Here is a 15,871-nt window from a genome sequence, read left to right as displayed (position 1 = left end):
ACTAGTCAGATGATCATGTTCATTTTAGCCCAAGCATCTAACCATGAGATTTGGGTGCAGAAGCACAAGTTCGAGGAACATCGAATGGCCAGGTGGAATAACGTCTTCTACAAAAATTGCTGGGAGCTTTCGAACGAACATGATGATTTTCAAAGAAGCCAACAGTCAGATGATCATGTACATTTTAGCCCAAGCATCTAACCATGAGATTCGGGTGCAGAAGCACAAGTTCGAGGAACATCAAATGGCCAGGTTGAATATAGACTTCTACCTAACAATTGCCAAGAGCTTTCGAATGTTTCTCAAAGAAGCTAACTAGTCAGATGATCATGTGCATTTTAGCTCAAGCATCTAACCATGAATAGAAGAATGGGTGCAGGAGGCTCAAACGGAGTTGAGGTTTCTCAAAGAAGCTAACAGTTCAGATGATCATGTGCATTTTAGCCCAAGCATCTAACAATAAATAGAATCGGTATGGCACATGAGATTCGGTGCAGGAACACAAGTTCGAGGAACATCAAATGGCCAGGTGGAATAACGTCATTTACCTAAGCATTGCTGGAAGCTTTCGAACGAACCTGATGTTTCTCAAAGAACCTAACAATTCAGATGATTATATGCACTTCAGAAGCACAAGTTCGAGGAACATCGAATGGCCAGGTGGAATAACGTCTTCTACCTAAACATTGCTGGGAGCTTTCGAACGAAACTGATGTTTCTCAAAGAAGCTAACAATTCAGCTGATCAGGTGCATTGCAGAGGCACAAGTTCGAGGAACATCAAAGACCAGGTGAAGGATAAAAATCGAATCACTCCGCACTGACGTGTCTTTTGGTTTCTAGCGTAACCGGGTTACCATGTTCTAGACATCGCCGATTTACGCCCATAGATCGTATGTACACGAGTCACGCGAAAGTGGTCTCTACGTGTGTGTCTTCTGTACGAGTTTATTGTCGGCAGAAACGTCGGCCCGCGAATCGATACTGCAGGTACCTATTGAGGTCATAGTGCATTATGCAACCAAAACCGTGTCTCCTCGCCCGTAAATGGTTAAGTACGTAACAGCGCTCATTATTCACAGCGATCCGTATCTGCTTTAATTGGAACACATAGATTCCGAGTCGCGAGCCTGAAGTAATTGATGACGAATTGCTTCGCTAGCTCCGCTAGGGAAAAAGAACCGAGGAGCATCGATGGGGAGGCATTTAACTTTCGCAAACTTGTTAGCCCTCGGAAGCTTGCAACGAGTTGAAGAGAACGAAAGTGAACAATATGAACTGATGTCTACTGTCACAGAAGTTCGTTTCAGGTTCGGAGTTTGTCGGAATATTTCTGCTGCGCCAGGAGCTCGACTGAAGACGAATGGGAATTTCGATTCGTGTTTTATACGGTGCCAAAAGTTGGAAATATGTTACATCATATTCATTCTAAAAAGGGTATAGGATTTTGCAACCAAAAATTCTGAAATAATTCACTGTCGTGTGCGCTATTAGGTAGACTATTCATGAATTTTTTCGTAATTTTTTGTCGAGTAGAACAGGAGAAATAGAGCATAATGGATGGTCTGACGAAAGTCAATTTGGTCTGGGGGCACATTGATTGTTGGTCAGACCATTGGATAGAATTTTTTCAAAAATCGATTTTGCAACCAAAAATTCTGAAATAATTCACTGTCGTGTACGCTATTAGGTAGAATGTTCATGAATTTTTGTATAATTTTTTGCGCAGCATAACAGCAGAAAAATAGAGCATAATGTTCTGACGAAAAATCAAATTGGTCTGGAAGCACTTTCCAGCATATTATATAAATATAAATTAAATTGCTGTCGTTTTTGAACAATTTATTGAGAAATTCTGTTTTAAAAGACAAAATGGTTGGATGTAAAAAATTGACAGTGGAACTGTTTGCAAAGCGACAGAATTGAATTCGATACTCAGCGTCGCGGCGCCACATTAATCAGGCGCGACCGGGATAAATTCTCACGCGGCCAAATTGAGCCGTGTAAATTTTTATTCGGCGCGGCGCGAATTGAAACCGAACGAAGTGAAATGAGAGGAGCGAACGGGAAAATCGAAAGGCGGTAGCGTCTCGACGTGGAAAACGATTTTCCGGTGGCACAGGCAGAAGGCGGTACTGGAATTCCGTTACGTTTACGGAAAACGTAGCCGTACGTTGCCGCGATGACGAACAATGCATTTCAAGCCTGTTGTATAGCGGGCCCGATGACGAAAACGGAAACCATCGTGCCCAATGAAACTCGTGCCGTTGCCTGGAAGAAAAGAAAACTCCCCTCACTCCAGCGTTCTCCACCCTCGGAATTGAATCCAGCCCGGTGGCTGACTAGCTATTATATAACTACGATAACATCAGGGATCCGCCGGAAATGCTTGCCACTCTATACGATACGTGTGTCAATTTTCTAAATTAACGGCGCCCTCCGGCTACACTCTGACAGACCACACTATATCGCAAAATATGTTATTGGAAAAGTCAATTTTTGTGCGGCGAGCCAGACTTACTTACTCCGGAAAAGATCGAATTCAAAATCTACCGCAACGTTCGAAAGTACAAAACGGAAGTGTGAAACGATTTGTGCAAAGAAATATAGAAAAAATAATACAATGAAGGTGTTGGAGAAAGTAAATTATCGTTTAAAGGGATTAAAAATATCACTAATCCGTAAGCACAAAAATTAGACAAAATAGTATCGGTTCCTTAGAAAAGAAAATCAAATTTCATTATTTTATTCCAACGCTAAACGGCCCAAGAAATGGCACTCTAGACCACAGTATTCCTATGAATGATATTAAAAATACAAACAAAGTTTGCAACGTTCGTTTTCTCTATAACTAAAACATATTTAGTGAAGAAATAGTTGAACGCGCTCTACAAAAAACACAACGAATATTAATAGCCACTTGTCTTCCGCAGAGGATACGCGAAAAGAGTTTTGCTGCTGCTCGCAACTGCATAATACATGAACGAATAAATTTCTGCTCGAATTGGAGAAACGAGGTATTTTCAGAGTTGCATATTGCGTCTGATTGATACGGAGTCGCAACTCTTGCCAGTAGATCGATTAAGAAATATCCAATTCCGAGAGACCTGTTCCGAAAAAAAATGTCCGACCCGATGGTTCCCACCTTTAGAAAGAAAACAGCCCTTGGTGTTGGAGACAGGGTGGTTGGTTCCCAGAAAGAATACGTGCGACATGTTCCCTCAGGTGTACATGAATCTGGTGTACGCGATGGCGATTCCGATACCGTCTTTCATAATCTCGGTGATATACCTCACCATCGCCTACTTCAAGATCTACAACGAAGAGGAGGAGGTCCTCGTGCCCGGTGAGGAGGGCGAGGACGGAGGAGATGGTGAAGGAAGCAACGGGGCACCACCATTGACGAGCAGCGCCCTTACGCCCGGCAGTGAGGCTTTCAGGGAAGACCTAACAAGCTTCGGGTATCAGCTGCAAATCGCCATGGTCGACGACGTCAGCAGGGACAAGCTAGACGAGATATCCAACTCGTACTCCACTCAGGGGTAAGCGGACATCTTTACATTTACTGTGGCAGAAATTGTTTTGTACAGTCACGGAAACATACAATTTTTCGAAACAGTTTTTCCAGCGCATTATACGAGGGTCTACTGTATTAATTGTTATTCTTTGTACAGAAAAATTAATTTATCCTCTGGTCAGCTATTGCTAACCGTATTCATAGCTGAACTCATTAAAATGAGAATGAAATGAAAACATATTTTCCCTACTAAAGGTTTCTTCAGGTATAAGATTATTTATAACGCTATTTTTTCGAGATTAATTTCGGCTGTTGATGAAGGAAGACATAACAAATAAATTGAATATAATAAATCAGTGTCGCGCGAAGTACTATAATTAATTTCACAAGAAGCAAGACATGTTGAAACAACTTGCGAAGGAAACGTAAAATATGGTCTTCGGGCGATCTAGACAATTTATACGAAGTTATTTATTTCACAACTGCTTCGACCAACAATTTTTCTTCAGTCTCACAAAATTAACTCTGATTGTCAACAGAACTTTAAACATACAACACAAAAATTAGAGTTAATTTCGAGGAGCCAAAAGGGGCGAGAACTATGGCAAAAATTGTTTTGTACAGTCACTATACATATAATTTTTCTAAACAGTTTTTCCAGCGCATTATACGAGGGTCTACTGAATTAATTGTTATTCTTTGTACAGAAAAATCCATTTATCCTCTGGTAACTAACCGTATTCATAGCTGAATTCATTGAAGTAGGAACACAATAGAAACATATTTTCCCTACTAATGGTTTTTCCAGGTATAAGATTATTTATAAAAAAAAAAGTAGTACAGTATATTACGGAAATAATGATCTGCGTTAAACCGTATTTCCTGTAATACCGGAGGTTAGAAAATCGTATACTTATCGCACATCGGCCGAGCATGCGAACTGGATTTTATATATTGGATACTAAAAACCAGGTGCTTCGCTCGTTACAAGTAATAACGTTACACCACGGCTAATGGCAAGCTGGGTTCAATCGAGCGAAAATAAGCGTAGTTAACGGGACACTTGGGTGGCTTTGAGTGGTGTTCACCTCGACATCCGGAAAAGCACGTTATTCCACTGCGGGGCTTCCGGTCAATCCGCTAACAGAAAGACGCGAATTTAAAAGAATCATTAATGCCGACGGGGTAATTGTTTCAACGACCTGATTCTATTGTGTTCAAGCAATTTTCCCGGCGATTAACTTGTCCCAGGGAAATGGACGTTAATTTCAACGATCCGCTTGTCACGAATATTTTCAGACGTTCGTTGACTCCACTAGCTTCGATTAAAAAATGTCTCTCTGCAATATTGCTCGGAACAAACACTAAAAAAGAGAACACTGCAATCGTGAAAATTACTTAAAATAAAATTAGATAATCTAGTAACGTAAAAATTAATTTTTAGTAATTAAGTCAGCGTGTTGAAAATTACACAAAACGGATTCAAATTGAGTTTAGTTAGTATGCAGTTTCATTCTGGTTAATTATGTATCAAATTATTATGTTAATGCTCGTAAATGAATATTTCCTTTAATCGACGTAGCAAATATAAGCGTTGTGTATGATTATACGTGCGTAGTGTATACTACAGGCTACACGAATACTGTGAACTCACCCAAGCATGTCTGCTATTCAAGCAAACGCGAGGTGAAACGCTGTTTACTAGTTCACGAGGTAAAGTTACGTTTTCCAGGTAATAATAGGTGAAAATAGAACATTTAATTTCCAGCTCGAGCTGTTTGAACCTCGGACAGCTGAGCGCTGGGTCACACGTATGCACACACACACACAACCAAAAAACAAAGGGTGCTGACCCCAACGTCGACCACTCCTTGAGTGCTTCGCTGCTATTTTTTCGCCGCAGTTAACGGATTTTTACTGTTACCTTTTCGCCAATTATGCTCTGCAGACTTGTCCTGAATAATATTCTGGATACAGTACGAAACTGTCACGAACGCGAAAGAGTTTTATTTTAAATGAGCAAGTACTTTCTGCACGTCTCCGTTGTGCCAAACTGATTTCAATTTTAACGATAATCAGTTATGCTTCTGAAAACGCCAAATTGATTTCAATTTTAATAATCAGTTATGTTTTTGAAAACTGTAATATTTGATGCAATTTTCCTGAAATGTAATATTTACTGCAATTTTCCTAAAATGTGCTATTTACAGCAATTTTTATAAAATGTGATATTGACTGCAATTTTTCTATATTAATTTTGCGATAGATACTTCTGATTATTAGAACAGTAGTTAACACTTAACAATCGAGGAGTGACTCGGAGAGTCACCACTAAAAATTGCTGTACCATTATTCAGCATACGGTATCTAATCAATTTAAGGATTGTATGAGGTATCATATCAATTTAATTTTCAAGTTAAAATAGTTCCGACTGCAAACGGTTAATAACCATGTATCCAACATGACGTGTATGAATATTTGGTTTATGGGGATATTTCCTGCTAGAATAAATGAGCTAAAATTGCGCATAAATTTACTAGATTGCATAAAGGTAAGTGCGCACGCTGTTCTCAGCGGAAGACCAAAAAAAAAAACGATAAAAGTAGCGAAAAAATTGCGGCAAAGCGCTCAAGGAAACGACCGCAGTCGGGGGCATCACCCTTTGTTTTTTGACTGTGTACGTGCGTACGTGTGACCGAGCACTCAGCTGACTGCGGTTTCAAGCAGAGCACGCGGTAAGTTCAATTTCCAACCGTTTATATCTACAGCGCGGGCTCTGGAAAATATTGGCAAACTTCAAATTTTCAATTTTCGAACAATCGTCGACATTTAAACTGCTACAATTCTGTGAAAAAGAATCGTACCTATAATAAACCTGAACCCATTTTAAAACTTGAAGTCGCTGCGGTATGCGATCAATATAAATGTTTCTGTTAGCTTACGAACGGACTGCGGACACAGGATCCAAATAAAAATTGTATTCTTCTTTTAATTATCTTATTAAGCTGAAACTAATACATTAATGTCATTAAGTATTTTTACGCGTCCACGGTTTTAAATTGAACGTGCCTATTTCTGTCATATGTAGGGTAAAGTTGCTCAAGTCGTACCCTTTAAGAAAAAACCGTATAAAACTTAGGATTTATCAAATAAATAGAAATTAAACGTGTCATTCAAAACTTGTGTTAATATTGTTGTTATTTATTATAACGAAATTAGAAAATCTATATGCTTTCACGTCTAATGCCAATTCCTTTTTATTAATTACTGCGTTTCTTTTATTTGTCGTATTTTTTATCTTTTCTTTATTCTGCGTTAACGTTATTTCGACTGACGAGGTAGAACTTGGTGACAGGATTTATAATGAGGCTGGTTTATGGCAGACAAGAATACGTAAAGCAACTTGGTTGACTCAGATGTTGTCGCCGTAGTTCGTTCAAAATTCCAGTGGTACGACTTGAGCAACCTTACCCTAAATGCATCAAATCCACAGTCTACTTATGAATGAAAAAGGAATTTATTTTCATTCGTAATATGATTAATGTCAATAGTAATAAATTGTTCTTATTCGTTTTTATAAAAGCATAAAGTCCGCTGTCTACGGACAATCGTGAATTCTTGAATTTTCATATTTCGAGATTCTGCGAGGTTTTCGGGGCCGCGACCCCACTGTGCAACGCAATGCTACGCCAGCGGTAAGCTGCCTATAGCACGGTAGCTCGATTAATCGAAGAAACACTGACCTCGATCACTTTCGCGCATTCCGCGAAACATGTAGGTCTAGCATCGTCGCGCCCCCTAGTCGGCTGATAAAAAGCCGAATCCATTCCCATGGTATCTCGCTTCCCATCGATCGAATCGTTGTTGTACAGAAAACCACGACCGGGGATTCTGTCGCCGACAACAAAACCCGTTCCTCCGGTTGCATCCGAGGCATCGAATGGGAAGATCGAGTCCGCGGGCATCGGGAGCGGCCTTTGTGCGCGCGGGTATGGTTGAAAGAGAGCGAAAGGGAGAGAGAGAGAGAGAGAGAGAGAGAGAGAGAGAGACAACGTGTGTCGCAGAGATTGTATATAAATATCGCAGGCCGGCCTACACGCTCGCCAAAGCATCGATATCGGATGATTATGCGGTCAATTTCACCGGTGGCCCGCGACAAACCGAAGATATCCGATGACCCGGCTGCGCAAACACTGCGGCGTGCGCGCGGAATTCGATTAGCTCCGTAGTCCCTATCGAATCGGATCTATGGCTTCGAGATTTCCTGAGCGACGATCGACCAGCTTACCTCGTACACGATTTAATCCTTATGTGCGACAGTCTTTCGACCGCATGTTGCGGTGTTCGTTTCACAGCGTGCCCTACACTCCCGGCCAACAGGCACACGTGTCTCTTCCCTTGAATTTCTCGGTGACACGTGGGCGATTTTGGGTTCGCCTGGAATTAGGCGGTGACATTGCCTACTGAAAGGGTTGCCTACTGGGATCGTCGACAACTCATTCCACCGACACGATTTCACCGACATTAATTTTCGTCGACATGGTCAAATCGTCGACAAATGTCTTCATCGACATGATTTGATCAACACTATGTTCTCATCGACTCGGTGAAATCGTCGACATATGTTTTCATCGACAGTCCGTGATAACGACAGGTTTGAGTTCATTGTTCATATCGCTCTAATTTCATTACTCGATATTTGTGTAATTATTTTGCAATTTTGTTATGTTTTGTAGTCTATATATGTATATTCGTAGCATTCGTTCTGTTTATTCAAATTTTTTATATGTATTTACACAATTATGTTTGAAATTAAATGAAATTTGTGTGTGTACCTATTAATAAAGTTTGTTTGTTTGAAGAAATTCTGAGTAATAAAGTAGCAATCAAAACTTCGATGTAAATAACAATGCTTTGTAATTCTATTTATTATTGATTATACAAGCAACTAAATGCGTCGAGAACATAACAATGATAATAACGATTAGTCTACATTAGCAAATACGAATTTGGTATCGGTGGAAACGAATGTCGCTAAACACGGACCGTCGATGAAAACATATTTCGACGATTTTACCATGTCGATGAAAAAGTAGTGTCGACGGAAGTTAATGTCGGTCAAATCGTGTCGATGTTAACAGTGTCGGTGAAATGAGTTGTCGACGATCAGGGTAACCCCTACTGAAAGTATACAGAGTGTCCTACTTGAAGTATCGCACGCAATCATTTCTCAAACGTCATCGTCATCGTTGTAAAATATACGATTAAATGACCTCGAATTTCTCGGTGGCACGTGGACAATTTTGGGTTGCTAATTAATTAGACGATGACATTATCTACTGAAAATATACAGTGTCCTACCTGAATTTTCCAAACTATAGCTCATTGTAAAAAATACTACTAAATGATCTTGAATTTCTCGGTGACACGTGGACAATTTTGGATTCCTAATGAATTAGGCGGTGACACTACCCACTGAAAGTATACAGAGTGTCTTACTTGAAGTATCGCACGCAATCATTTCTCAAACTATAACTCGTAAAAAATACCACTAAGTTACCTTGAATTTCTCGATGACACGTGAACAATTTCCCAAACTACAGCTCTTTGTAAAAAATACTCTAAATAACAGTCAGTGAATTCGTCTCGGGATAGGCCACAAGCTTACCAAAATAAAAAAATTACTGTATAAAAATGATGGTATAAAAAGGAACAAAGGTCGAATAGTTGAATAACGATTTCTATATTCTTTTTTTTTATTCGACCTAACCCAGACCTCTAAGTGAGATTTATGTATACAACCGGACGTAATCTATATCTTATTGTTTAGCATGTCCGGTTACACGCGCAGGTTGCGATTTCTACATTCTGGGTCAGAAATAAATCACTCGATCTGATGTAAAACTTCTTAGCTGACGTCGAGTACAACATACAATGAACATCTTGTGGGGGCCACCTTGTAGGAACGATCTTGAGACTATGAAGAAGAATAAAGCGGACAGAAATTTAATGCAACCGGGCTGCATGGGACGCGTTCAAATGCCTTTGCTCGTGGCAATTCAAAGGCGGAATAATGACGTTACCTCGGAAACTTCGCAACGCTTCGACCTGTTTGCACTCTCTCAGCATTTAATGTGTTTGAGTAATTGTCGTGCACGGTTAATGGGAGAATTTCCTGCACGTACTCGCAATTGTACGCCCAATTCATTTGGTAACTCGTTTGAATGCCTCACAAATGGACAAAGTTCTTCTAGAATCGATAATATTCTGAATTCCATCAAAACACTTTTTATCGAAATACTGGTTTGTTAATTACACCGCTTCTTGTGCTCATCGTGTTCTCAAATTAACATAAACCTCTCAATGAACGGTACTGCTGTCCAAGCTATTTTGAGACTGCTTTTACTTTTGTTCGAACCACTCCTGCTGATACCTTGAATCGATGTCTCACATAAATACTCGCGATATCATCTAACTGTGTAATTACTTTAATTATTCCACTCGAATCGCCCGTTTGAATAAGCCGATTCAATTAATACAATTTCTAGTTACTCAACAGGTTTTACTGTTTCAGTGTTAGTTACATCGCTATTCTCTCTTTCTGAAAGCGGATCAATTAGAAAGACTCTTCGAAATTAATCGGTAGACTGCGGATCTTTATGCAAAATACAAAATGTTCACATTGATTGCAGGACACAGGAGCAAAATAAAAATTGTCTTCTTCTTTTAATTATCCTAAGCTGAAACTAATACATTGATGTCCATAAAAATTTTAAACATGTCCCCTGCTTTAAATTCTATGTGCCCATTTTTGTTATAAATGCATAAAATCTGCTGTCTATTAATCAGATTAAGTATTTTCAATTACTGTCACTGAATCGTTTCTACAAATTACGAAATGGTTCCTTTTCTTTCTCGAAAAGTGATCATTTCCTCATGCTTCGATCGTACTTTACTTTAATATCATTCCTAATTAATCATGAAATAATAATACGTGTAAGCATTTGATCGAAGACTAATGTGTTCTGAATCAAAAAAGAAAAAAATTGGTGGCCCCAAAACCTAATACAACATCAGAAAATATTAAAAAATAAAATCAATCGAAATGAACAACAGTCCTTTGATGATTGAGATAGAAGAAAAATGATCTTGTCTTTACTGGGATTATAAAAATATGAGAAAGATTGACAATTTTATTAAACCAAATAAAATCGCAATTTACGCTTGGTATACTTAGTTAACAAGAAGCGAAATATTATTGAAAAAATCAACACAGTGTCGCGTACTACGTATAGAAGTTAATTAGCTTCCGACACGTGTAAGCATTTCCGAAAGATTTATTTGAGCATTTCAATTTTATTATTCACACTGTTTGCACGACAACCCGTTTAACCGTGAAGTCCCCTTAAGGAAACGACCACTTGAAAGCACCGGCAGCAGTTTTTGGCAAGCCGACAACGCCATTATCTTTTCCTGCTTTGTTCGATGGGCTCCTTTCTCCGCGATTCCACTTTCTCAATAAAATGGAACAGCCAACAATAAACCTGAAGCGGGGTCTCTCTATTCTACTTTGCTTCGAAACGCGCAACCTTCGACAATAAACCGAACACAATGTTACACTTTATTAAATATTCACCCTCTATGCTTGCAATATTCGATACAGAAAACACACCTGACTCGGCTAAACAATTGTCGATGTGCAACACACGTGCATAGAACGCCGGGATGCAAAGGAATTGTAAAAGGTGTGCAAAGTACGCCAGCAGATGCAATGATCGAGTTCCACGTTCTTCTATCGTGTAGTTTCCAAATTGAATATCGATCGCTTTCGTCTTATGTGTTCATAAGCCGTGCCATCTCTTGATTTTTGTTCGGAAGGAAGAACTTTCTGTTTGGTACAGTGGCACACGAAACTGTTCGTACGCCCTCGAAAACAGAATAACTTTTTTATAATTGTACCAAACGACCTGATGTACTGTAAGCGATTAGAAGCATTGGTTTACTAAATGATGTGCAAAAAAATTGTCCAAAAATTATAATTTACAAGGTTACATGCAAAAATAAAGGCATTTTTCAAGACTTTTTTATTTGGGCCCTTTTAATGAAAATTTTAAATACATGTTTTGTAGATCTATGTTAGTTATACTCATGCTGAAAATTTCATCGAAATCGGTTGACGCAGGAAAAAACGACACGCATCAAAAGATGTACGATTCTGTGGATTTTAAAATACTTCAATTATCACAATATTTAACCGCTTGTAGCTCGTGTGTATCTGATGAAATTTTCAGTATGTGCATAACTAACATAGATCTACAAAATATTGTATTTTAAGTTTTCATTAAGAGCCCAAATAAAAAAGTTTTAAAAAATGCCTTTTTTATTTGTGCATGTTACCTTGTAAATTATGATTTTTTGCACATCAGTAAACCAATGCTTCTAATTACTTACAAAGCATCAGGTCGTTTGGTACAATTATAAAAAAGTTATTCAGTTTTAAAGGGTTTGTGTTTCTTACAATTGCTGCGGTAAATTTATATTTAAATATTAGGTCGTTTGTTTTCTGCCTCTTGTAGTGCTTTCTAACGATTCAAGTATTTTTTGTCATCGCGTCAAGTATGCAAAGTCAAAGTACGCAATTCCATCACCTTTTGCTGTTTTATCACCGCGGGGATAAAAATGCAGTGCACGAGAGAAAAAGTCGTGTGCTGTTTAAGGATAAGATGTACCATCGGATTACCATTCTTTTCGCTTTTTTCAACATTCTTTATGCAGTGCCAATTTCAAATACAGTCGTAAAGAGTCATATAACTCAATTTCTTGCTAATAAAAAACGGAAATTCTCCGAGCATGGGATCTCCAAGTTGCCTGAAAAATCGCAAGGGATCATAAACAAAATGTCATAAAAGTTCTTCTAAATGGTAAAAAATTGGCTTTCATTTTCCCTTGAGAAAATGAAATAACTCTCCGAACGACCTAATGAAACAATACTATTAGTGAGAAATAAATTCTCCAGAATTATTGTACTCTTGTTATTTGAAAGAACTTTATCGGATACTTGTTTTGAGAGAGCCTGTAGACACGTAGCAGTTCCGTCACAGACTGCGAGACGCCATGGCGTTCTCGTTTTCTGCAAGGGCGACTTTACTAGACACCATGTCTCTTGTCATGGTCAAACAGCTGCTACACGTAGCAGATGTTTCGATATTTTCGAACATACACGTTTTTCTCATCCGTTTTTCTTTCATTTTTTTACTACTGATCTCATCTTAATTAAATGTTAGATATTAAAGTGTTCTAAAAACGTTCTAGAATTTATTCAAATATTATTAGAATATCAGAATAATTTAAAAAAACATTATCAAAATGAATAGGAAATTTTATTGTATTTTATGAACACAGTGTGTCGAAGCATATTTTGAACATGAGTTTTCGATAGCTTTTTCATACCCGAACCGAGAAGAGTAAGTAACGGCTGTTGTTCTACGGTTTTCTGTATAATTCTTTCCCCGAGTCAAGGAATTTCTCATTTATAGCATAGCACGGGAAAAACTTTGGCGACTGGTAGTCTGGCAAATAAAGTTTTCTATCTCCGACTGCTGGAACTTTTCGTGTTTTCGCGACCTAAGTAATTTTATACTTCTATAATTTCTCGAGCAACGCCGAGAAACTGATCGGTGACTCGAGCGTATTTCTCGTCTGGAACGCGGGACCGTAACCGACGCGAGAACAACTTTGAAAGTTGGATATGTTGTGCGAAGAAAAATGTATTGCTCGGATCATGAAGTTATGCACAATAATCACGGAGTGGCGTGTTGAGAAGCTAAAAGTCGAAGAAATGGTTTCGTTGAAATTCTCGAATGAATTCTTTCACAATTGACACTAAACCTGCCATTGCCGGTCAAATGACCGGTCTTACATTTTCAATTTAATAATTATTGAAATTAAGACGTTGCTTACATGGAAAATGATTCGATAAAATTCTTTATCCAAGCGCATATTGCAATAAAAATTGCACGAAATCTGAATAAATAGAGCCTTGTTTTAATCACTTAATTATTTTCGAAAGACTTTTAAATGGAATATTTAAATGTATCTAAACGTTCTGCATCGATTGTGGGGAACAGAAATAAACCGAAAAAAGATTTCATCCCCCAATGACTCCGTTACATTAAAAACAATATCATAACGTTCTTAAATTTTTCTAATCTCTTACTGTCTCATATTTCAGCCAAGCAATTTTTTCATAAATGAATAAAAATCCGCAGTCTAGTTATAACAAATTGTTAGAATGGTTCTCATCGAACCGAATATCTTTTATTCGAAGTAAATTGGTCCATTTAATTGAAGAGAATAATTGTTCGCATGGAACAGCCTGTGACAATTGATTTGGGTCACGTTATTGGTACCATTGAATTCGAGAAAACAGAAACACCTCTTTAGCCAATGTATTCGCTTTTGAAAGTACCTCGAATAAGGAAAAGATGAAAATACGCAATACAGAAGAAGGAGCATTAACAGACTATATAAAACGTCGACGTATTTCAAAGCCAATATCCAATTTCGAAGACGGAACGTCCCTGGGAAGTTCGGGACCGTCCACTTATCATTTTAAAACGCAAACTTCCGTCGTTCGGGGTAATAAAAGCGGGGAACTTCGGAACGCGGAATGACCAGTAAATGTTTCCCGGCGCGTCATTTCGGGACGTCGGGACGACCGCGATGAAAATCGACATGAGGTAATGCACGAAGCAACTGTATAGTTGTCGCACAAATGAAAACTTGGTGCGCGATAGGTGGACAGGAGTCTCGAATTGATCCACGATAGACTGTGACTATGTGTATCTGTTCGGCCATTCTGTTCTGTTGCCGATCGAGTATTGAATTCCGCGTAATGCAGTGACGTTATGATGTTATGACCGTCATTTCGATGTCAGGGAAATGCTTTCTATCCTCGCGATACATCGACGCTGAAACCACCGCACCCATTGTAGCAGAATCATTTCCAATGGAAACAGTGTGTCCCGTGGATTAGCATACTCTACACCGAGGTAGCATTTAATCGGCAAAATTAGTGTACAGTTTAAACAATCATATGCTTCGTCGTACAGGGTGGTCCGCCTTTTCGCCTGTCCGAATTTTAAGTCTAGGTGAAAATGTACCCGTCACTGCGGCATTTTTTCCCAAGAGGATTAAAATACGTAAAAATAAATATTTTCACCTGAATAAATTTGCACAATTCAATGAGATTATATTCTCGTTGGTTATCGATTTTATTTTTTAATATTTTCTTACGCTGCACATATTAGTTTTCGAGGAACACCAGATTTTTCTGTACTCAGAGCACATCATTCTTCCATAAAATGCTTACACACAGGGACCGAAAATAACAGTTATTCTAAAATGTTCTACGATAAAAATCATTAATAAAAAATTGATTATTATTGAAATTTTAGATAATGTACACAAAATATATAAAAAAAAATTCGAAGAACAAAATTATTAAAAAATATCGATTTTTATACTTTTTGGTTACAAATAACAGTTATTAGTGCCCAAAAAATTGGATCCTCCTCGATAACTGTTATCGATGAAGAAAAACTATTTCGATTGCTCAAAGCAGTTATCGATGTGAGAAGTTCATTTCGATCACTCATAACAGTTATCGATGAGACCAATTTCTTTTCACTTGTTCATAATAATTATTGATGAGAAAATTCATTTTGGTTGCTTATTTAATTATTGAGTTGTCTACTCTTTATCCGATGGAGCAAGCCTGTGAAATTCATTGAGAAGGTTTCGTACAACAAGACGAATCAACAGATCATAAGAACAACACAAAATCTGTTTGTTTGTCACATTAAATTTTGATTGTAGCATTAATTTTACGAATAAGAAATTTATGAAATAATTGATTGTCTACCATTTGAAAGTTGTACTATTTAATAATAACTATTATATATTTCCTTCATCGATAACTGTTATGAGCGATCGAAATAAATTTATTTCATCGAATAACTGTTATGAGCGATCGAAATAAATTTATTTCATCGAATACCTGTTATTTCGAAATGAATTTCTCTCAACGATAACATTTACCAACAAGAGAACAAATGTTCGGTTACTTATAATCCTTATTTGTAACCAATACAAGATTTTAGTCGATGAAATACTGGTTATTTTATGACTTTTTTCTTTTTCGTTAGAACAGTTATGGTCCCTGCTTACACATATTATTGTTTCATGATAAATTAGGAATAATATTAAAATAAGGCACGATCGAAGCACGATACCAAGCTACGATAAAAAGGATACTGAAATTCTCCCAGTGGGAAATTTCTATCCGCCGACTGG

General features: G+C 38.0%; 1 protein-coding gene across 3 annotated transcripts in view; it reads left to right on the top strand.

Moving 5' to 3' along the window:
- LOC143208816 (protein tipE-like) overlaps positions 1 to 15,871 on the top strand; it is a 45,922-nt gene that overhangs the window by 18,006 nt on the left and 12,045 nt on the right. For 2 of the 3 annotated variants that reach the window (XM_076423656.1, XM_076423658.1), the window contains one exon: positions 3,225 to 3,541. In XM_076423656.1, coding sequence (XP_076279771.1) covers positions 3,225 to 3,541 — 317 coding nt within the window. Of the gene's footprint in view, positions 1 to 3,224; positions 3,542 to 15,871 lie in introns of those variants that run through there. The other variant, XM_076423657.1, reaches the window with a different exon arrangement.

This window comes from Lasioglossum baleicum, chromosome 5 (assembly GCF_051020765.1).
Source record: "Lasioglossum baleicum chromosome 5, iyLasBale1, whole genome shotgun sequence".
Taxonomy (NCBI): Eukaryota; Metazoa; Arthropoda; class Insecta; order Hymenoptera; family Halictidae; genus Lasioglossum; species Lasioglossum baleicum.
Note: the sequence above shows the minus strand (reverse complement) of the source record. Positions and strands in the feature narration are given on the sequence as shown.